Here is a 23,433-nt window from a genome sequence, read left to right on the forward strand (position 1 = left end):
TGTGGTGCTCCTGAATAAAAGTATCTTCGTGAAAGCTGTGGCTGTGTATATATAATAAATAAATACCAATAAAAAATAAATAAAAAGAAACAGAGGCCAAGGGGTGTAACCTAGGGGAGAATACTTGAGCAGCAGGCATGAATTAAAGACAGGAGAAGTGAGTTTGAGATCATGGAAAGCTCACTCAGTGAGCTAAGAGAGCAGGAGAAACATCCCCATGCGGAATGAGTGCAAGAACTGCTGTTTTCACTGCGGATGGGGGCTGCAAGCTATGTTCTAAACGGGGAATTGGGCAAGATCTCCTGACTACGTACATATTACTTTAATAACTGGAAATAAAAATAATTGCTCGGCGACAGAAAACTCTGGAACCAATTTTTATTTCCTCCCCAAATTAACACTTTATTATGTATTTTAAGCCTCCTCTAACATAGCTCACTCTGTTTGCATTTTTACCAAGGAGCCAAGGGTCCTTATATTTTTATTCAAAGCACACTGAAGTTTTATGTTACTTATTTTTGATCCAGATTTCTTGTTGCTGGAGATATTTTGCTCCCTAGGAATAAAATAATAGATCTTTAAAGGCTGACGCAACAGCTAGCCACTCACATTACCATAGGAATGCATACAAAATCGAATTAAAATTATTGATTAAAATTAAAATTTCTCTACAGAATCTTCGGGGTTGTGGTCATAGCTTAGTAGGAGGTCACACACACCGAAACTTGTCAAGCTATCACTAAACATGAGTACATGCAGTTTGTGTATTGTCTCAATTGCACTTTCATGAGGATCTGTAGAATGTAATAAGGAAGGTGTACATACTTAAATATAACTAAAAGGCATGGGAGGGGCATGAGAGGCAGCATAGGAGGTAGGAGTGCTTGTTGCTCTTTCAAGACCTGAACTCAGTTTTCAGTACCCATAATGGACACCTCACATCCACCAGCTCCAGGGAATCCAGCCCCCTGCCCTGGCCGCCTCAGACTCCCATGTGTTTGTGATAACTACACACACACACACACACACACACACACACACACACACACACACACACACACCACATACTTTTTAGAACACAAACTCATTAAATAATTGGAAACAATAAATAGTTTTAAAAACCGTTCCTTAAATGCATCACAAATTTTATTTACAAAGGCAACTGAACAGAGACGCTCACTAGTTTCTGGAGGAAATTACCGGTATACAAACCACGATTATTTTTCATTATTGAAAATAAACAGCTTTTCTACTGGCATTTGCTTAGCCACAACAGTCCTTGTAAAGAAAACAGAGTGCCCTCCTCAAGCAAATAAAACATTACATAAGCAAAATCACTTTTCAGCTGGATTGTTTCTGGGTAAAGAAAAACACAAAGAGCAAATTTATGGGTGGATTTAGGTGAAAATTTTTCATATGGTTCCACATTAACTTAGAATACATTATAATAGACAAACACAATTACATATTTATATTAACTATTTCAAATAACGTTTAAGAACTTAAAAAAATTGAAACAAAATACCCTCTTCGAAAAACCACTTAAGAGTCAAACTAGATCATCAGATCATCAGCATGAGAAGTATTATTTTTTTAAGTTCTTGAGTTTTGTTTTGTTTCCCACTTGTGCTTTTAGGATGCTGAGTTCAAAAGGTAAATACTGCACTCTTCCCCCCCTCCCCACATAATTACCTTCTTATAAATAAACAACAAAAATACAGGTCCTACCAACACCACAGTGTTCCTATGTCATCTAACGAGGCAAAGATTATTCTTTTTTTTTTTAAAAAAAAGAGGGGAAAACATACACCATTTTTTATAGTTCTGCCTCAGTGACCACCGTCTCCTCTTCTATCTGCAACAGTGCTTTTGAGTGGAGGCTTACGTCACATGGCGGTTGGCCGTCCAGCTGATTAGGCAAGGAGAGAAGAGAGAGAAGCACTCAGACTCAGAACTGTGAATGACAAACCCAAGGGAACATAGCAGTCATCACTCAGAGTGGCCCAGTGAAGCAGAGAGAGTTGCCGGCTGCTCAGTCTTAGGACAAAGGTAGGCATTGGCAGCCTCTGGGGTCTAGAATTCTTTATTTGTAAAACACAGAGTAGAAATGAACTGCTAAATCAGAACACAAAAACCAAAACCTTCAACTCTCTATTATTTGTACTGAAGAAGAGAAAAGGCATGGGCAATTATTCCAAAAATTCGATTATACTTGGCTGTGGATTTAAGAGAGAAAAGTGCACACACATACACACTCCCGAGACCCCATGCCCAAGCCTTGACTTTCTCCCAACTTCAGGGTCCCAGGAAGGCCTGGAGAACCGGGAGAGAAGCCGCTGACAGATAAGAGAGAGTTGGCTGGTTCAAATCATTTCCAAACACTCTGCACATGAGGGGCCATATAAATACCTCTGAGTTCAAAGGCAATACGTTTGTGGATAGCACTTGTAACACCCTTTCACAACAAGGAAGAAAACTGTTACCAGCATCAAGGTTCATAGTGATGTTATATCAATAGCCATTGTCTTGCTGAGGCTACAAACACACAACAGAGTTATGCTACCCTACACTTTATGACACTCAAACACCTGCTTAGAAAGAAAGTAGCATTTGATGTTTTTTTTTTAATTCAGTAACACTGAAACACCACATAAACAAAATTAAGGTTCTCTTTCAAAATGTTACGCATGGATACATGGTTATATAGCAACATAAGCTTTTTGTAAAGTCGATTACCTTATAAATCACATTAAGGTCTTATCATTAGAGACGGATATAAGCTGACGATGGGGATGAAGCCTTAACCAGGAGGCAGATGAAGTCTGCTCAGAGGACTTGCCTTAACCCTGTATCTTGTTCTCCTGAGTCACTAGAAGTTTCTCCAGCAGCTTTGCAACCCACAGTCAATGTCCTGATTTTGGATACAAGCCCCTCCAGTTCCTGACCCTATGATCCCCTCCTAAGTGGCTGGGATTCATTACATACCCTCTTTAAAGAGGACAGGCTATGGTCCCTGAACCCAGAATCTTATGGCAGAGAGCCTGGGGAGGAACAGGTAGCTGCAGGCTCAGGGAAAGGCATAGGAACCCTTGGTCTCCTCAAAAGACAAGAAATTTTCTCTCTGATTTGCTCTCTTACATTTGAATCGGAGATAGCAGTCATTGCAGTACAGTTGGTGGTTTCGGATTCTGACTTCGGCTCCTGAGGAAGAGCCTCCGAGGTCGCGCTCACAGGAGACACACTGGCAGGCAAAAGAACGCAGACAATTAGGGAACTCCAGAAAGCCAGCGCACTCTCAGAAGAGAGATGCAGGGTGGTGAGGGGGATACACAGAAGTGGGCAAGAGGATTATAGGGTGCAGCTGGAAAACTCTTGGGTATTCTACAGTAAAGCAAAGGGATGGGGAGGCCAAAAGGTAATTAGTGGATTTAAATCAAGCCTGCTGGATTAGACACTCAGAATTCAGAAAGCAAATTTTAAGAGCCAAGATGATCATTATAAATAAACCGGGGGATAAAGAAATTTAAAAACAAATTGATGATTGGCCTAAAGAAGTTCAGTCTTCGTTGCCCCAAGGAAATGACTTCTAACTCACAAGTAAGAACAGGAGAGAAAACAATCTGAATTTCCTGCATTCTAGTCTAGAGTGGACCATTCCCTGTGTCTCTATATCACCGGTAGAGCAAGTATTCCTCAGGGGTGCTCTGGTGTTCTCTGTCTCTCCCCCTTTGTCAGTCTGTCTATCTGTGTCTGCGTCTCTCTCTCTCTCTGTCTCTCTGTCTAGTTCTCTCTCTGTCTTTGTCTCTCTCTCTCTGTCTTTGTCTCTCTCTGTCTCTGTCTTTGTCTCTCTCTCTCTCTGTCTCTGTCTCTCTCTCTTGTTCTCTCTCTGTCTCTCTCTCTCTCTCTGTCTCTCTCTCTGTGTCTCTCTCTCTCTCTCTCTCTCTCTCTCTCTGTGTGTGTGTGTGTGTGTGTGTGTGTGTGTGTGTGTGTGTTTTTCAAACCCTGTTTTCACTCATTCTGCTCTACATGTATACGGTACATGCTTAGGCAAACTGCTAACTTTGGAATTTCAGGATCAAAACTGGGGAGACTTTCTTCTGGCCCAAAGAGAGTTCCAGAAATTAAACCTGGTGTGTGTTTATAGGCAGACACTGTAAAACAAAGAATTACAGCCTGAACCCTTTCCTATATAGGAAAAAAAAATTATCAGGAGTAAGCAGGCTGTGCAATTGTAAAAATATTTACAGTGGTTTTCCTTCCAGACACTATTAAAAGCTATCGTTTGAGACACTGATAACTGCATGTCTCCATGTTGCTAATAACACTGGTAAATTAAATTCTAAGTCTACCCATGGCAGCAGGCTGGAGAACACACTGTGCACTGTAAATTTTATTTATAGAATCCTAGCAAATTAGAGCTACAAAAAGCATGGGCCTTCCAGACTGACTTTTATAAGAAGATTCCAGGCTTGAGAACTAAGTAGTAGCAAGCGATTTGCAATGCCAGCGCAGCACAGACCAACAAATAACAGCACCAAGCTTGTTAGTGGCGCATCAGCAACCCCGGGGTTCACAGAAGCCATGCGTTCTCCGAGCAAAGCGAGGCGTGACGGGGCGTGGCATGGTGGGTGGGCCAGCCGGGCCGGCAAGCTCTCTGACTCAGGCTCACCTTAAAACAATGTAAATGATAACAAAGACCCAGGGTCTCGATGATCATGGCGGCTCCTTTGCCCAGAATGTTATTACAGTAGGAGCACACACGCTTTCCACTCACTGACCTAGACATGGAACAAGAACGGAACGGAGGCTTTCATGTGTGCTGTGCAAGGTTGGCATTTAAAGTCACACTCAGCATTGGCAGCAACGAAGAGATAACTTAAGAAAGGATCTGTATATCTGTGGGAGAGAAACCTTCAGCAGCCAACTAAAGCATCCCTTCATTACGTCTTGCACTGTCTCGATGGAGGCCCTAGGGATGCGATTGGTCCATTTGCGACTTTGATGGCATTCCCCTTTGATTATGAATGGACTCACCAGAATCTCTGATCTTTTACATCCTTTTGCTAATTCAGTTGGCCGATACACAAAATTCCACTCGGGCATTCCACCCTTGGGGCCATCTGATTCTCTGTAGTTTGCCGTCTCTAAATTACTTTTTACCCCTTCTTACTCATTTTTCTGGTTAGAAATCTAAACACCTTCTTGACTCCACCTCTGTTGAGAATGACGTCACATTGCCTAAGAGCTGCGGATGAGCCCGGGATGGGGGTTTCCTAGAGTTAAAGGGACAACCCTTCATCCTCATCCTTACTGTCCCACCCCTCCAGAAGGAGCACAGTACTACAGTCCCACTAAGGAGTGGGGGGTGTGGCTATTGAGCGTTGGAGGAGAAGAGAGCCACCTGCTGGACACAGACCTTCCCTGCACAGAAAATCCCAAGACTTGTCCCTAGCCCTCCCCTGTCCTATTCTCACACATGGGGCCCCAGTGGGAGAGTGAGTGACTTCTGCAAATTCCATCGACCCCAAGAAACTGACTTAAGTCCTCCTCACCCCTTCTCCTTTAATTCAACACCCTAACATATTTTGTGGATCTTGGTAACTGTAACATTATTTTGGACTGATAGAAAGTATTTTCTTATCTCAGTCTAATACTTCACAGCTTAAAAAGTATCCAAATAGAAATGGATTTCTCCCTCTAATTGTTAACATTTGTGATGGAAACTAGAACTCCTTTAGGATCACAACAGAGGACTGTGCACATCTGAAAACACGACCCACACAAACATCAGCCCCACCCCCCCATAGCCCAGAGGCAAGTAGCCATTCAAGATGCTACCTAACTTTCCCACCTCCCGATTTAACACATGAACTACAGGAGCCAAGTGATGCGGCCTGAGCAAAATGCTAGCAGATCAGGTAACAGACAAAGCAATCCAGACTCCAAACACAAGATCAAACCTACAGGATGTTTCTTTTAAAAAAAAAAAAAAAAAAAAAAATCCAGTTTGCTATGCCGCCATTTTATCATGACTTTCTTTACATTCCATTCCAATGAATTTCTATTCCAGTGCCATTAAAAGTCCAACACTTCATAATACTGCTCTCGCTCATAAATGTGACAAGCATTCTCGAGCCACTGTATTGTTTGGCGATGCCACATGGTGATATATCCAGACAAATCTACCATCTGAGACACTGACCAATAAAGCACAGGCAACAGAGAGCCTGCAACATGCAGACACGTTGACGGTCTTCAGTACCTTTACCAGACATCTGTAAACACTGGGCAGGCAGCAGACAGAGGCAGGAGAAAGCCTTCTCAATGGCTTTGATACAGAAACACCAAATTCCATGCACTCAAGAGGACTTGGTTTTCTTCTTTACTGGGTCATTTGGGGGAAGTTTCAATGACGGAACATCCATAAAGCTAAGACAAGGAGACCGCACAAGAGGCCTTACCTGTTACGTAGCTGAGAGCCTGACTGTGACATCGAAGGAGAATGGCTGCGCGGAGAGGGAGAGCCCGGGGAGGTCTTCACTGAGCCAGCTGGAGGCGGTACCGCAGAGGATGGGTTCCGCATGTAGGCACGGTTTGATGTGGACAACAGCTGTGGTGGCAGGCGACTAAAGTCTTGAACAGAGGAAGACGCGTAGACTCCTGCAGGCTGGCTGTGCCAAGGGGACTGCCTCCAAGATGCTGGCCGCTGGGAATCCAGATTGTCCAGAGACTCCCCTCTGAAACACAGGAGGTGGTCACAGGAGAAACATGAGTCACTCAGATGGAGATCACCTAACAGATGCACCATGGGGGGGGGTCAATGTAAGGCCCCCTTTATGTATTTTCTAGGCTGCAACTAATCTGGTTCCAGTTACATATACCTTTAACAATAAAATCATTCTGCACTAGAGGCATTTCATATTCAATAACCTTATGTGGAGTGGTCCTTAGACAAAAGACCAAGTATCAAGTGGGAAGAAAACGACTTCTTAAAGAAAAGCTAATACTAGCAGTCAGTCATCCCTAAACAACAGGTTAGACATATAAACCTCAGTCTTCTAAACTTCAACCAGAAAATACATTTTAAGCACATAAGTATTGAAGTATTTTCACAGACGTATTTCACTTAATCTTCACACAACAATACAAGGGTGTTTTTAATCTCACACAAGTTACACTGACCAGATCAGGAGTTTGTGGTTGAGGCCCTGGCTTCAAACCAAAGTCCCCTGAACCCACTGCAACCCAGGCCTGCCTCCCAGACACTCCCTTTCGCCACCCCAAGTCCTATGTGTCAGCAACTGTTCAGTGTCCACATGGCAGGAAATAGAAGATACCCTGAATACAGGATTAGCTCTTCTACAAAAGCTAGCTCTGGACTGTGCATGCCCCTCTAACTGTTGATTTTGTTAGTGTGTTTAAATCTTTCTTCCTGCCAGAAGCTTAAACAATAGAGGGGTTTTTTTTAGCTTAACATTGTATGCAATGCAGCGTTACAATATAACACTCCACAGAGAGTAGGCCAAGAAGCACAGAAGGGTCTTCTGAGAGTGGGCAAAGGGTCCTTATTCCCTTACTTTCTTTCCATATCCGCCCTAATCCTGTAAAGCAGCGACTCTGAATTGTGGGTCCTTACAGATTTTTCTCAGATATGGGAGGAAATAATAACTCATACATACAAATTTGCATATGTACATTAATACAGGCGTATATACTATGTACTATATAACAGTCCTCAAAAATGGAAACAATATGGTTTTTATTTATTACAACACTGTAACGTTTGCAACACCTAACATAGAAGATCCTGAATCCTGGTCTTGCCTCATCGTGTAATGAGCCAGTTGTGCCCACAGAACCATGCACTGCTCTCCTGTCCAGTGCCATCCACTAAAGCTGGATTTGACCATGTGGCTACTTTAAAGTGTAGGGCATCAGCAAATGTGATATACATGTAGAGTGATAAGCATTTTCATGTCCGGAACTGTCTTCTGAAAGATTCCTCTTTGAATGTTAGTACCACAGCAGGAGGCAGCTCCCGCAGCTGTGTGGGAAGGGGATTACAGTCCAAGAGCTCTCTCCGGCTGAGCCCTGGGACCTCTTCAGGAAGGCTCACCAAAAGTGCAGTGCATTGCTAAGACATACGGCGCTAACCCATGGACATTTTACACATTCACTGTCATTAAAGAAACAGTGAATACATGATGGAGACCTGGGTTTGGGGGCAGCCGAACCATTACTATCTCTTTTATTTAAAAGAAAAAAATGTCAACTCTAAATCTATGGTTGCTCAAGTGCCAAAGCCAACACCAGGCAAGGAACAGACCAGGCAACCCTTAGTAGTAGTAGTAATAATAATAATAATAATAATAATAATAATAATAAATAATAATAACAACAATTTAGTGTGCTTATTTAAATAAGGAAAAGACACACAAAATTTACTCCACCCCTAAAGCACAAGAGGCCTCCTTACCTCCTGAGGCGGTGAGCGCACACAATGCAACCTGCACTTTTTAATACTTGAGTCTAATGGCTGTACTGCTGTCAACTAGGCGCACCTTTAGGAATGATACCATGTTTTGTGGGTGGGGTGGTTTGGGTTTTTTGGGTTGGTTTAGTTTTCGTCACCACTGCCAGTAGTGTGTGCCCTTGTCTTTATTTTTGTATGCTTATTTAACAAAATCCAGATGACAGAGCCCTGGGGTAAGGAAATGTATACTTTGCTTTAATTTACCATGAAAAGAATGATTGAAACTGTTGGAGAAAGGAATTCTTATTTTCTTATGCATCGCCAGTACTAGTTCAAATCAGTGTCTTAACACCGTATAAACTTCATAAGCCGAAGGACATGTTACCGTTTGACAGTGGTGTTGATTTGTATATATTTACTGATTTCGTTTCTGTTTCCCATGAACTATACACTCACATGACCTGTCTAGTTTAGCTACAGATACAGAGAGGGTCAGATGCAAATACAAACACACAGGAAGGTACTAGGATTGCCTTGTGGGTTTTAAATCAATTATTTGTATATCGAAACAATTAGTTCTGTATCTGAAATGTGTTACAAATAAAGTCTCCGTAGCTTTGCTGACAGAACACCAACAGAGTAACCGCAGTACTGTGTGCCAAGACAGACTCTTAAAATGCCCACTCACTCACTCCAGTTCATATCTACATACTTACCATCTAAAAAATTATAAAATTAGGTTTTCACACGTTTTTGTGAATCCAATTATCATGATTCCGACCTAGCCATTAATCTCATCATGACTATAAGTAGGTTTTATTCTCTTCAAATTTAATACCCAAGAGTCAAATGTGTACTTAACTATCTGAATCCCACTTCAAAATCCAACACGCAGATTTAGAATCTCTCCGTGATGTGATCGTGTCCAGCGGCTTCTTTGCCTCAACCAGTTTCTTCACAGAGAAAAATAGAGTAACATAGAGTAACTGTGCCCACTTCAAAACATTGGTGTCTGTTTAAATGAGAGGGTTCAGACACAACTGACTGTGACACACAGAATAGCACTCAATGGCCTTCCTCTCTCTCTCTCTCTCTCTCTCTCTCTCTCTCTCTCTCTCTCTCTCTCTCTCTCTCCCTCTCTCTCTGTGTCTTTCTGTCTCTCTGTGTCTGTGTGTCTTTCTATGTCTTTATGACCTCTCTCTCTCTCTCTCTCTCTCTCTCTGTGTGTGTGTGTGTGTGTGTGTGTGTGTCTATGAGTCTCTCTGACTCTGTCTCTCAAAGGGGGATGGGGGAGGCTACAAATGAGACCTTGCCTCACAGCCAAGAGGAAGTGATGGTGAGCTGTCTCTTACCTTCTCATGATCCCAGTCAGGCAGATGGGCTCCTTGTTTACACTGGCACTGCGCTGTCGGATCCAGCTGTTGTCATTGTGGAGAGATGTTTTCTTCCTCATTTCCTGAAGGATTTGCTGTCTCTCCAACTCTGCTTCCGAGGGGCCTTGATCCTTCTTAGAACTCCTTTGTGAAAAGCTAGTGGTCCCAATTCGATCTGAATATTTGCTGCTTCCTAAATTTAAAAAAAAAAAAAATACGAGAAACTTTGTTAGACGTACACAAGAAATGACAGAGGATCTGTCTCCAAAGACAGTGCAACTTTAAACCCATCACTATTCAGTTGTGCTAATGCCATTCATCTCCAGGGAGATGTCTACAGAACAGACAGCAACTAGGGAAAGCTTCAGTATATCCATTGGGATGCACACAAGAAAACCATTAAGGCTGCCTACAAAGAGGAAAAAAAAAACAAAAACAAAAACAAAAACAAAAAACAAATCCTACAGACCTCAAAAACGTTTATCTAGTTCCTCCTTCCTTCAATCAAGTGCACTCATTGCTATGAAGAGTCTGCAGGGAAACACAATCTTCCTATGTATTTTCTCTGCCCTACCCCCAAACGTGGCGAGAAACAAGACAAATGCACACATCTCTAGTTGCATGGGGCTAAGTGTTCATGGTGTGAATCACAGAGTAAGTCCTAACTGTGCTGTTGGATTTTTCAGTCTCTGACATAGCCCTGATAAGGGGAAAAAAGTGGTCCATAACAATATCAAGTTTGTTTGTGCGCTAACAAATTTGCACAACTGTAATATAACTAAGTTTCTTAGTGATAATCATGTCAGCTTTCACCCACAGGGTTTGTTGACTAATTTACTTATGTAAAACACACACACAGCCTGGAAGTATCATCCTTGCTTTAGACTGAGGAAGAAAATTTTAACTAATTTTCTTCTCTAAATCACTGTTATTATCACACTTTCAGAATATTTAGCTTATCTAGGTACCTCTTCCAAGGAAGCAATGAACAGGGCCCCAAAAAAAATATTTTATACACACCCACACTTACTATATTAATCATAACATCAGTATGTTCACATTCAAATTAAACCTTTTTCATTTAAATAACAGTCTTCATGTGGCTAATGGCATAACCAAGTCATCTCATCAAATATGTAACAATTTCTAGTGTTTGCTAATTGGGACACCTGGGGCTAGCAAGGGAAAGAAAACACATACTAACTGCTATCCAGGTGAGACCCAAATCCAGGAGAATGAGCAGGTGTTTCAGAGGGTCACGCACACTGCACTGTCGACCCGGTCTCACTCCACATGCTAAAAGTATGTCACCAAGACGAGTGTACTTAATCTGTAATGTTAGCAATAGCTCGGGGCTGAGTTCAAGGGAGAAGAGCTGGGAATTCCAAATAGGAAAAGACCCAAAGACCAGCGGACCACATTAGAAATACCTGCTGAGTAACAGAGATACTGAACGTAAGAGAGGGGGGATGATAATTTAGAGCTCTGTTTCCTAAAGGGAAAGTTGTTCCAAGATGCTGGCAACTTAAGTAGGGCCAAGACCACTGAAGAACCTACTTCAGCAAGAATACTGCCACCTATCCCAGTGGCACCTACCTCCATGAACTTTGACCAGAGATACAAACCCCTGCCACCAGGCCACCCAGACCAACAGGGAATACAAAATGGTTTTCTTACAAAATCCCCTCCCCCTCAGTTAAAGATAACACATGAAATGCAGATTGTTATTATTTCTTCCTTTTTAAAAGCAGAAATAGCTAGCATCGGAGACTTGCATTGCCTTACAGGTAGGTCAGTGATGGGCTGAAGCCAAAGTCTGTCTGTCTGCCTCACGCCCCACCTGAACCTTTCTTCAGGTGCAAAAACTAACCAGTAGTTTGCTTATGCGTTCCCTTATGCAAATCCTATGCAAATGAGGCTTAATGCTTGGAGGTTTTACCTCACTTGTGTAATTCCAGTCACGTAAGGCTAACCATAACCATATTTTATATCATGCTCCAAGCAACTTTTGCGAAATGAAAGAAGAATTCCCATCACTCTGGATTTTCAGACCTTTTGCCATTTACATGTACGATTTCAAGTTTATATGGAATCTTTAAGTCTTCTGCACTATTTTCTGTCCTCATCCTTTCGAGGCCAGATGAAGTCTATATGCAAAGCTGTGTCAACCCTTCTCTTTGCTAAGTCCCCATACATTTTCTTAATTATTCAAATGCCCATTCAAAAGCCATAATAGGGCTGGAGAGACGGCTCAGTGGTTAAGAGCACTGGCTGCTCTTCCAGAGGACCTGGGTTCAATTCCCAGCAATCACATGGTAGCTTATGTCTGTCTGTAAGTTCAGATCTGGTGGATCTCACATCCATGCACAGACATGCGTGCAGGCAAAATGCCAATGCACATAAAATAATTTAAAAAAAATCAAAAAGAGAGCCAAAATAAACAGAAGATAGTTATTTTACTACAGATACTCAAAAAAGCATGTTAACTATCTAATATCGATGTGTCTAAAGTGTCCTGCAATTAAAAATACCAATCATAATACATGACCACACAAATAAGTAATACAAAAATCACACTTACCATTCTTCTCTATGAGGGGGTCATTTAACTCTGTAGTAGATCTTGATTTACTCCTAAAACAGAATAGATTAAATATGTCTTATTAAGGACATTTTTGCTTTCAGTCAAAAAAGATGGTTTGGGTTTGGTTTGTTGTTTCCTAGCTTGTTTGTTTGTTTGTTAGTTTGTTTGTTTGAGACAGGGTTTCACTGTGTAGACCTGGAACTGGCTTTGTAATCCAGGCTGGCCTCAAACTCAGATGCCCTCCTGCCTCTGCCTCCAGAGTGCTGGAATTAAAGGCATCCACTTCTACTCTCTCCTCACCCTTACACATCTCTCCTTCCCAAGGCAATGGAGACTGCCCAGCAGCCCTGCCCATGCTGGCTCCAGCCAGATCTCAGTTTTGCTACGTTTACAAAGCACCGGCCACCAGATCACCCAGAGTCAGTCCGTGAGGCCTCCTCCACACTGGCCTCCTCCACACTCACCAGCATCAAAGTGTGAATGGCTAAGGCGTGATAAGGCCACAGAGCACTCATCACCCATTTGCCGGATGCTATGCTGGCATTCCAAACAGATAGTAAGGCGTAGTATTGACTATACGAGCTACTCTGAAATGGCATTTTCTTCCAGGTCTCTAAACGTACACGGCCTCATCTCCTCATTCTCCTAAACTAAGTGAGCTTCAGAAACAGCAATAACACCAGGCACAGATGCACATACATAGATACATACACAGATGTATATACCATCTATATCTACATCCTACACAGTAACCTATAATGCATGATAATATGCCATAACTGCCAGGCAGCTATACCTGTCAATAGTTATACCTGTGTTTGCAAGGTATTACAAGAAAACACTTGCCACCAGGTGTTAGCCTGCACTCCCCAATGCCTCTAGAGTATACAGTATGTAATATGCATAGTATGCTATGCATTATATATAGTACTATTTATAGTATCCTATATTATACAGTAGAGTAATATATAATAGTATAGCACATATGCCCTCATATGAATCTGGTCACAGGTTTAAAAGACAGATGTAGATTAAGCTGGCCTGGAATGTATACAGATGCCCTTGCCTCTGTTTCCAAAGTGCTAGTATCATAATTCTGACCTGTCTTTGGTTTTTCTTGGTTTGATTGCTTTCTTAGTTAATGTTTCACTACCTCCACTCTAGGCAGGCACGCAATGCCTGAAAGTCTGAACTCTGAAAGTTGATATACTGGGGTGCCTCCTAGACTCTCTTATCTTGAGGTTCTTAGCAAGCTGTTAACTCGCCATAGAGTTGCACTGAGAATTATGTGAAGTGAGAGGGAAGGGGACATTTGCATGATCTCTAGGTTCTCTGGGAGGTTCGCCATACTCAGGCCGTTTATCAGGAGGCCTTTCTCTAGCTACTGTAGGTTCTAGTTATTCCTGTTCTTCCTCCTCTCCTCTGAGCTTTGCACTCACCCTGGTCACAGGTAAATGTGCCTGTTTCCTTAATACCTAACAAAGAAAGAAAGCATCTGACAGGAAGCTCGGTAAACAGAGGTAAACGATCCTACAGACTGGATAGTTATACAAGGGCTACACAAAAGTCCTTAGTGTTGTCAAAGCTGCAAACCTTTTTTTTTTAATTCCTTGAAAATATCAGAGCTTAAAGCTTTAGGAAACTTTAAACACATGTTTCTTTTCTAAGGGCTAAAGTCCTATTTTCCTGCCTAAACCTGACCGGTGGTTCCCACCACACTGTCTAAAAATGAGGTCACAATTCTCATCAGATGCCCTAAAAACATAATCATTATTTTGGTAAGTTTGAGGCACGTTTCATGAGCTTTTAAAGCAAACGGTCCCCTGGATAAGGTAATATATGTTCTGTAGTCCCAAAGGTTGGGAAAATGGAGGAAGGAAGAATGCTAGCCCAGGGCTTCATAGTGAGCTCTGGGCAAGCCTGGGGTAGTTATTGAGATACTCTCTCAAACTTTTAATTTAAAACATTGTTCTGAGTGACCGAAAAAAGAACAAATTTTTGTTGATGTCTACTCCTCTTATAAAGTAACTCCTCCCACAAGGAAGGAGAGTAATATAGCTTTTTCTCTGTGAGATTACTTGGTTGGTCAGTTGGATTTTTGTTGTTGTTGTTGTTTTTGAGTTTTGAGATAAGGTTTTGCTTTGTAGCCTACGGTAACCTTGGCTTATTATGTTGTTCGGGGGTAGCCTTGACCTCGCATAAATCCTTTTATCTCGGCCTCCTAAATTCTGAGATTACAATCATATATCACTTACATATGACCCTAGCATGAAACAGCCTTTGACTTTAGTTTGAACAATAATTTAGATCTCTGATGTCTCGGGGACTATTTTCATTTCTATTTCTTCTCTGCCTGTCCATCATGTCCTAGGATTTCACGGGCTTAGAGGATGTTGAAGACTGTCACTCTCATGTTCCCAGATACTTTGACCAACTCCCCAAAGCAGAGCTGGCTCTCTGGTAACTAGCAGTAGATGTGGGACCAAGCCCAAACAGCCAGAAGTTCATGAATGAGCTCAGAATGCGGAGCCACAAAATCATAAGCTACATTTAAAGGTAACTGTTACACCGCAAAAACAGATACAAAGAAAAATCTTCAAGGTTTCTTTGTTTTCCACAAGCCCTTGAGGGCTACACCCTCTACAAATCATAGTGAGTAAAGTGAGGAGCATTCCTCTGGAGCCAACCAGGACCACCCAAGTAAAAGGAACTAGTCCACACACCTGTCAATTGGAAGCAGCCCTGAAGATTCTTCTTCTCTCTTTGGTAGATCGTAGGAATCAATAGGCCTAAAAAAGTAAGGATTTTTTTTATTAAAATATTGAAATTTAATACATCCGTTGACTTTAGGAATATCAAAATAGTATTCTGGTCTCTTTAGGTAAACTGTGTTTATGGCTTAAGAGCTAGACATCCAATTCAATCGGTTGCTACAGAAAATGGATCTATAGGCGTTTGCTAATCGCATGTCCGCTCACCCATTCACTGTGTAAGTAATCACTGGGGTGGGTGGGAACAACGTGTTCTGGTAATCTAGGGCTACAGAAATGTGTTTAAAGAGTTGCTGCTTTGCAATACATCTTCTTGAGGTGGTGCGGTGAAGAAAGAAATGGTGAGGGGGTATAATCAGGTATTCTGGAAGGCTAAGGGGAGTTTACATCAAGTAAGTGGGCCACACATATGTGAGTGAAGTCGTTTTCAGAGGTACCAGAACATACTGAAATCCAAGGCAGAGGGCTGTCATTTTCATAGAAGGCAAGCCAACAAAGGAGACAGTAAACCAGGAAAGAGCCAAAAGGTTTAAGACCTTAAAAGGTCCAAGATAGAACTTTTTCTGACTTTGGCAAGGAGTTTTGATGTCAGGAAGCCATGCAAGAACTGAGGGAATTGAAGGCGCACGATGGTTGTTTGCGGTTCAAAGGCTCGGCTGAACTGTTTGATTCACTTGTGCAAAGATGGCAGAGAAGGAAAGACACACAGGGTGGACAACACAAAGCCACAGCTACTAAAACTCCTTGGTTTGGGGGCAGCTCTTTCAGCTATGGCAACGGACCTCCGGTACTGGTATATTTTGACCGAAGTTTCTCGTTCCCTCTCTGCCTGGAGCTTCTGTGCTTCAGCTCGTTTTCGAGCCTCAGCCTCGGCCTGGGCCTGGGCCTCTGCCCGGGCCTGAGCCTCGGCCCTGGCCTGGGCCTCTGCCCGAGCCAGGGCCTCTGCCCTGGCCTGGGCTTCTGCCTCAGCCCGAGCTTGGGCCTCAGCCTCCCGCTGCTTCCGGAGCTCCTCTTCCTGAGCCTCTTGCTCCTTCCTTTTCTTCTCTTGCTCAAGCATGAGCCTTTCCTGCAGCTTCTGACTCTGGTCCTCATACACAGCATCGTCTTCCAGCTGTCCCCGGTCCTCGTCTCCGGCTCGGGTGCCTTCCCTGTCCAGAGACTTGGATCCTTCACTCCAGCTGGGTTCCCAGGAGGCAGTCACAGACTCCCGGGAGGTCAGGGAAATGCTGTTGGAATTTAGGACCATCAGCTCCTAGGCAGCCAGGAAAAGAAAGAAAACACGTCACCGTCTGACTCTCTATCCTTTCGTACAGATTCAGTTGTAGATGAGTTTAATGGCAAGCAAAAAATAGTTACAGCACTTAAAAAAGAAAGGTGCCACGTGGCTGAGGTCTAAGTCAGAGAAGAAAGGCTACTCCAAAATTCTAAGGAATAACTACTTGATGTTACATTAGAAAAACTACAAGAGTTTAAATATCAAAGCAAATTTCTACCATACTAGAATTCAGTATATTTCCAAAGAGCTATAGAGGTGAGAGTGTGTCTAGGAAAAATGGGGTGTGGTGCTCTTCGCTAGGCTCTCCAACAAGGCACAGAGAAGGATGGGAACAAGGCGAGCTCCATGCTACCTCATCCAGGTACTTGGAATTCTCTCTCTCTGCCTCCTGCTGAGCTCTCTGCCACTCTTCCCTCAGCTTCTCCTGCTCGCGTTGGTATTTTTCCTGTGAGGAAATATGGCACAATGATTAACCAAGGTTGCCCTCTCAAGGGAAGCAGAATGTTTTCCACTAACAATTTTGCTGTCTCTAAACCTCCATATCAATCTGTCACATGACCAATCAGTTTAGTCCCTGAAGAAACAAAACAAAACAAAACAAAACAAAACAAAAAAAAAAAAAAAAAAAGAAAGGTCTTACATGAAGTTAAAATATAGATGTCAGGAAAGAGTAGGCACCTGGGGTGAGCCTGTGCCCAAGCTTCACTGCCGAATCGGCTTTATCAAGGCCTCTAGCTAGGATGAGGGAGGCTGATGGCAAACCAGATCTCATCTAATGCTAACAGGGACAAGTGCTCACAGTCTGGGCCTAACCCTATCCCTAACCCTTAACCCCTAACCCCTAACCCTGACTGTCCATAAGGGTTAATGCCTGATAGTCTTTAAAAATCACCAAGTAAGGGTTAGTGCAAACTATGCACACAAGACACAAAAGCATTTGCTAGTGATGAGGATGATGGCTCGTTTCTGCTTCTTTCAAACCTGCTTCTCAACACTGAGTGGCATGGGCCAGAAGAGCATGACGAAAGCCCAGCCTCGGATTGCCTCAGGCTGTGTGACGCTACCTGCAGTAGGCGATCTTGCTCTTTCTGCCACCGCTCCTGCCGCCGTCTCTCCTCCTCTTGATCCCAAGCCCAGCGACTCGGGGCACTGAGGGTTGGAACCGGAAGCTAACCAGAGAATGTAAATGGTACAAGAGAATGTAAATACAGAACAACATAACATCACTAAATCATCTATTGAAACATGTCCACACTCAACAATCATTCATCTCACGCTGGCTTGAACCCTAATGGCGAAGACATGGTCTCACACATCAACGTCAATCTTTCCAGCATTAGAACATGACAATCTGATCAACGTTGACGCATCTTAAGACAATGCAAGAAATGTTACTGTGTAGTAATCAATCCAGTCCCACCAAACTTCCCTTACATATCACCAACTGCAAAAGTCTAATACTCACATCAGGAGCCACAGAATCAGAGCTTCCTGCAATGCAGCGCCACAAGGAAGGAAGAAAGAAAAACACAACGTGAGTTTCCATTGCTACAAAGTAATTCTTTTCACGGAATTAGACCACTAGCTGTCCCTGCCAGTATACCAAGTGACATCAGCCTTCTGTGTAATGTAGCCACCTTTCCCTTCACTCCCTTCTGTACTCATCATCCAAATACAAATTTAATAACAGAGGAAACCCTGGTGCCTCACTCTGGGAACAGCGCTAGGCTTCACTAAACTGAACAGGCTCTGGTAGTTTGACTCAACAGGAGGAAGAACACAAACATTAGAACACCTCCCAATCCCAGTAGATCATTTTCCATGGGTGTTTGTTTGTTTGTTTGTTTTTGTTTTGGGGGGGTTTGTTTGTTTGTTTGTTTTGCTTATGAGCAGCTTTCTGACTGATGTGATGGCAAAAAAAAAAAAAAAACGAAAAAAAACCTTTAAGACCTCTTTATCTCTTGTATTATTTGAAACACAAGTATTCAAGCTTGATGTGTAAGCCAGCAGGCACTGTATTATTATTATTATTATTATTATTATTATTACTATATTTTGTTGTTGCTTTCTGAGAAATAAAACCTAGGCAGATCTCAAGCTTACTGGTGTAGCAAACACTGACTGAACGTTGAGTTCCCCTGCCTCATCTTCCATGTGCTGGGATGACAGGTGTGGATTCCCCTGCCTAGCATTTTTTTTAAATTACTATTTATACACTTTCTAATCCAGGCTGGCCTTGAACTTTTAATTTTCCTGCCTAGCCTTGGCACTGGAGCTAATTATGGCTACATGAGGATGGCTTGCTTATCCCTTTTTTACAGAAAGATTATATAAATATGTGTCAATGCATTGTGCAATTCTAGAAAAGTGAAACGTCAGAAAATATACTATTTACACAGTATTTAGAAAATTTCCTGAAGGGGGTTGGGGATTTGGCTCAGTGGTAGGCTTGCCTAAAATTTCGGTCCCCAGCTCTGGAAAAAAAAAAAAAAAAAAAAAAAAAAAAAAAGAAAAAAATTTCCTGAAATCTCAGCGGTCACATAAATTATTCACCTCTATAACTAAGTTATCCTAAGACTCAGGAAAATGTCCGTCCCTAAAATAGCTTGTTGAAGAAAAGTGAGAGAAAACTAGAATAAAGACAAGGAATTATTTTGCTTTGGACAATTGAACTGCATGTGTATTAACACTTCAGTTGAATAGCCACAGAAAATACATTTAGTAAAAAACAAAAAGTAAAAACAAAACAAAATAAAAACTATAAATCAAAAGCACCAAGCACAGCTGATAAGCTCCTTCTATTTATGGCCTGAGAGGAAACTTAATCTACCTTAAGAAGAATATTTGGTAATAAACACAACAGACACAAACCCGGCAGGTACCATAAAGCAACTTTTGAAATGTTTCGTTAATCTTTAAAGAAATAGTAACATTTCAGATGGCAACAGTGAATCTCCTGTGACGTTGCAACTAAAATGTTACATGTTACTTTTAAGTTCTTCAGAGCCAAACAGAGTTGGAACCACATTCAGGAGACAGAGGGTTAGACAGATGTGAGGATGAAGAGAAGCCACATGCATCACACCTCACGAGGCAGCCCATGCAGTTACACCAACATAGATGGTTTCTCAATGCTCCTAGGTTTAGATGCAACCAAATCCCCACTCAATTTCCTTTGACATCCACAGAGTCATCACTGGCAGCCCTCCCATAGCAACGAGCAACTCTGTTCTTCAAGAACAGTCTTTCCCATGACCGGAACCAGATCGGTTTGGTTTGGTTTGGTTTTTGGAAGTCTACCAAACTTATGTTGGTGTAATCTAACAAAGACGCTGTGCAAGTGACAGGAAGTAGGAACCTGGAAATGAGATCCCTCGTGTCTTACTGGTACCCAGTGGAAAAACACGTGTGTATAATAGCATCTCAGTGCTTCGGTTGTTTTGCTTTGTTTTTTCACAAGGTTAAAAAGACAGAGAGAGAGAGAGAGAGACACCTGGAGAGCTAGACAAAGGACACGCAAAGCCCCATTACCACAGAGGTAGACCCATGAGCTGTAAGAAAAGCCTGGTGGTCCTGGGGAAAGAAGGGAAATGGGTTATGTTGCTTGGGTCACAACGGCAAGATGGAAAGAGACTGGTGCCTGGGAGCACAGACTACAGAAGGAGTGGGAGAGGAGATCACGAAAGCCCAGGAATAGTTTAGCTTCGCGGTTTACCTTGTTCAAAAAATTGTGATCGCCTTTTTAAATTTTTCAAAGAAATGGATTCTGATGCTAGTTGGAAAATAAGAAAATAAATACCATGTCATTCATTTTCAATTTCTTACCACTGGTAAATTAAATGACCTTTGCTATACCTTTCCAGTCTTTAGCAATATTTTTTTTAAATAACAAAACTGGTAGCCACTGAAGATAAAGAGTATTTTGAGGCAGACACACATATTTTAGTAGTCTATGCTACATTCAAATTAGTAAAAGGAAACATATACTTGATTAATTATTTTTAGTAGGTAGCGCTGTACATTCACAGCAAGGGGAGGCACACCGTTGTCATCTTAAGGCACAACAAGGCTTCCAAGAAATGGAAACAATTTTTGTTTAGGTTAATCGACCTAAAAACTACCTCTATCAAAGGAGTTTTACAACGTGATAAAGAAATTTTTTTATAGTATCTAGGGAAGTCAACAAAAGCAGCACAAAATAAAGAACAAATGGTAAACTTAAGGTATGTCTAATTAAAATATTCTGTGGCATTTAAGAACTTATACATGCACTTTAAGTATTATTTCCCTCTTAATTCATGTAAAGAAAACATAGTTGGACTTCTTCCACAGATCAGTCCCAAGACTGTGGGACAAGCTGGAAAGGTGGGCCTTCCACCTGAGAGTTGTTGGTTTGTTTTTTGTTTTTTGTTTTTTAACTAAACAACCCTCAAGTAGCATAGGGTCCCATGGTCCCCATGCAGGAAACCTATCAGTTGGCTCTACTCTTCGGGCCACTGGCAGAACAAAACTGGGACTCCTTAGATTTTAGAAGCAAGAAGGGACATAAGCAATTCTTACTTTAAAACTATGTAGATAAAGGGTGAAACTGTCTCAGCTTCTAATCATTAGAAATGAAGGACGGAGATAATAATCACTGAGAAAAGGCAGATCCATACATTTTGATCAGCTTTCTTCAAGTATCTGTGAACTGCCAAAGTATGTCTGAAGTCACCAAAGCAAACACAACCCCACTCTAAGAGGCCTGGCCTCAGGGGTAAGACAGTAGCTTTTTCTGGCCTCTCTCTTTCCTGCCTATACGAACCCGAAAGCTCTTTCTGGCATGTCTAAGGAATAGCGCGCAGCGTGCAGTAGCTAAATTATTTCCGGATAGTCAGAGCAGAAAGCGAGAACTCTAACATCACCCTGGACACTCTGCCATCTTTTTCAAGACAAGTGTGACTTCCCTCAACTGTTGCTGCCATTGGTGATCGGCTCCCTGAACATTTGTCCTTTTTAGAACAATGAGGGGGGGTGGGGTGAGGGGCAGCTTCATCATTTTGGGTTTAACGAAGAACTTTCGGCCAATACTCCACAGCCAGGAAGCTGTTCGTCCTGGGAAAACCTGTTCTCACGTAGCTTAGGTAACCCAGATACCCCGAGTCCCGAGCGAGCGGGCAAGCGAGCGGGCTGCTGAACTTGTTTGGAGCTCCTGAAGCGTTCCACGCTGGAACTGACTGCCTCTAACATGGCCGCCATGGCATCTACACGCTAATCTTGGTTGTAACTTGCTGCGCGTCCCAATTTTCCTCCACTTTCAGATATTAATTTTCACGGCAGATCTTGAGCTTATGACTGGCCATGTGGAACAAACAGAAGCAATTTCAGAGTGATCTTTACCTTTTGAATCAAAGGTGCTGCTCTCCTCATGAATTCCATTGATTTCTTTGGATTCAGAATACTGGAAAGGGTTTAAAAAAAAAAAGCTAATTAACATTCTGAAGTCCAAATAATATATCTCTCATTAGGGAAAAATATCTTTAAACAAGATGAGTTTTTCAGGGTATTGATTAATTCCTCACAGCTATGTGTAGTAAAATCTTAATGTTTTTCATTACTCTTCTATACTTGTGAAAGGATTCATGACTAGCTGTAGGCAGATGACCATAAGTTTAATCAGTCATTAATATTCTAAGAGGCATAATAGATAAAACAGTCATTCACTCGCTGGGTTTATACTAATGCGTAGTAAAACAGCCCTTTATGATTCTTTAACATTTAACTCCTAAAAAACAGTACTAATACTTCCTTAGACAAGCTTATTCAGGTCAAAGTTTAAGTTATCAACTGATAATGAAAAATTCTGATTAGAAATAGAAACTTTTTTTCAAAAACTGTATAAAAAAAACTGCTTTTCACATTTTGGAATTCCATGCATTCTATTTTTTGAATCAATTCATGAAACTGATGATGTCTCAGTTACACAAGCAGTCCAGCCCATCAGATTCACCACATAGGACTTAAGATGCTTCAAGAGGGCTCCACGGTGCACACTTTGCCAGTAAACTAGAGAGAGCATAGATAATTTATAGCACGCGGTTCTCCACGATTGCTCTCTCTCATCCCCTCAGGTCTGAGAGAGGTTTGTAATGATGACATTGGTGAGAACCACCAGCAGAACAGCATGATGGGATGTCGTTACCATTACATAACTCAATAATGACAGGCTAGTAATAACGTATTTTCAAAACTACACTTAGTCTACATATTCAGTATGCCCTAACTCTGTTTTATATAGTATCAAAACTATTTCACAAACCATTGCTTCCCCACGTACGTACGGCCTCTAGTGTTACTCTGTTCTACTTACAGGACTCTGAAGGCTTTCAGAGAAATCAGTTGTCACTGATAGACTTGAAGACTTCTCTGTGCTGTAAATTCCTGAAGTTGTATCGATCCACTTTGTTTCGGGTGAACCTATAATTTTGGTAGCCACACTGGTAAGATTGAGGGTTTTATGCCGTACAAATGGCTGGGAAGGTTGGTCTTTGCCCCAGTCTGATTGGCACATGAAGATCAAGTAATGAATAAACATAGACAGTAAAGTGGAAAGAATACAGTTACTGAATGCACAGATACAAAATGTACACAGACAGATGTACAGTCAGACAGATGAATCAAGTCACATGTAAATGACACAGAGACTTTTAGGGCTTTAATCAGCAGACCACCTTCCCATGACACAAAGGTTAAAAATTCTGATAGTTAGTAACAAGAAAACTAGCAAATGTGCTGATTCCTTTTCTTAAATTGGGACTACATGTTACATGCCCACACCGAAAACTGACAGGTCTGAAGAGAATCAGTGCCCCCTTCCCACCTATCTTCCCACCTTCCCACCTCACCTATGACACAGAAACCCAGTGGTGAAAGAAGCAGATTAAAATGCTATGAGAATAAGTAGCAGCACTGGGAGC

General features: G+C 42.0%; 1 protein-coding gene across 4 annotated transcripts in view; it reads right to left on the minus strand.

Moving 5' to 3' along the window:
- Positions 1 to 1,109: 1,109 nt before the first annotated feature.
- The window catches only part of Lmo7 (LIM domain 7), a 133,518-nt gene continuing 111,194 nt past the window's right edge, over positions 1,110 to 23,433 (minus strand). Inside the window, exons 17-31 of one of the 4 annotated variants that reach the window (XM_032918301.1) lie at positions 22,827 to 22,933; positions 21,857 to 21,917; positions 20,193 to 20,249; positions 17,943 to 17,968; positions 17,542 to 17,646; positions 16,830 to 16,922; positions 16,160 to 16,453; positions 15,984 to 16,123; positions 15,154 to 15,219; positions 12,428 to 12,480; positions 9,826 to 10,039; positions 6,462 to 6,737; positions 4,670 to 4,778; positions 3,139 to 3,241; positions 1,110 to 1,909 (exon numbers count right to left, since the gene is read on the minus strand). In XM_032918301.1, the coding sequence (XP_032774192.1) occupies positions 1,887 to 1,909; positions 3,139 to 3,241; positions 4,670 to 4,778; positions 6,462 to 6,737; positions 9,826 to 10,039; positions 12,428 to 12,480; positions 15,154 to 15,219; positions 15,984 to 16,123; positions 16,160 to 16,453; positions 16,830 to 16,922; positions 17,542 to 17,646; positions 17,943 to 17,968; positions 20,193 to 20,249; positions 21,857 to 21,917; positions 22,827 to 22,933 (1,727 nt within the window). In that variant the 3' untranslated portion in view covers positions 1,110 to 1,886. Of the gene's footprint in view, positions 1,910 to 3,138; positions 3,242 to 4,669; positions 4,779 to 6,461; positions 6,738 to 9,825; positions 10,040 to 12,423; positions 12,481 to 15,153; positions 15,220 to 15,983; positions 16,454 to 16,829; positions 16,923 to 17,541; positions 17,647 to 17,942; positions 17,969 to 20,192; positions 20,250 to 21,856; positions 21,918 to 22,826; positions 22,934 to 23,433 lie in introns of all 4 variants that reach the window. The other 3 variants (XM_032918302.1, XM_032918304.1, XM_032918303.1) reach the window with 3 other exon arrangements.

Source organism: Rattus rattus, chromosome 12 (assembly GCF_011064425.1).
Source record: "Rattus rattus isolate New Zealand chromosome 12, Rrattus_CSIRO_v1, whole genome shotgun sequence".
NCBI classification, from domain to species: domain Eukaryota; kingdom Metazoa; phylum Chordata; class Mammalia; order Rodentia; family Muridae; genus Rattus; species Rattus rattus.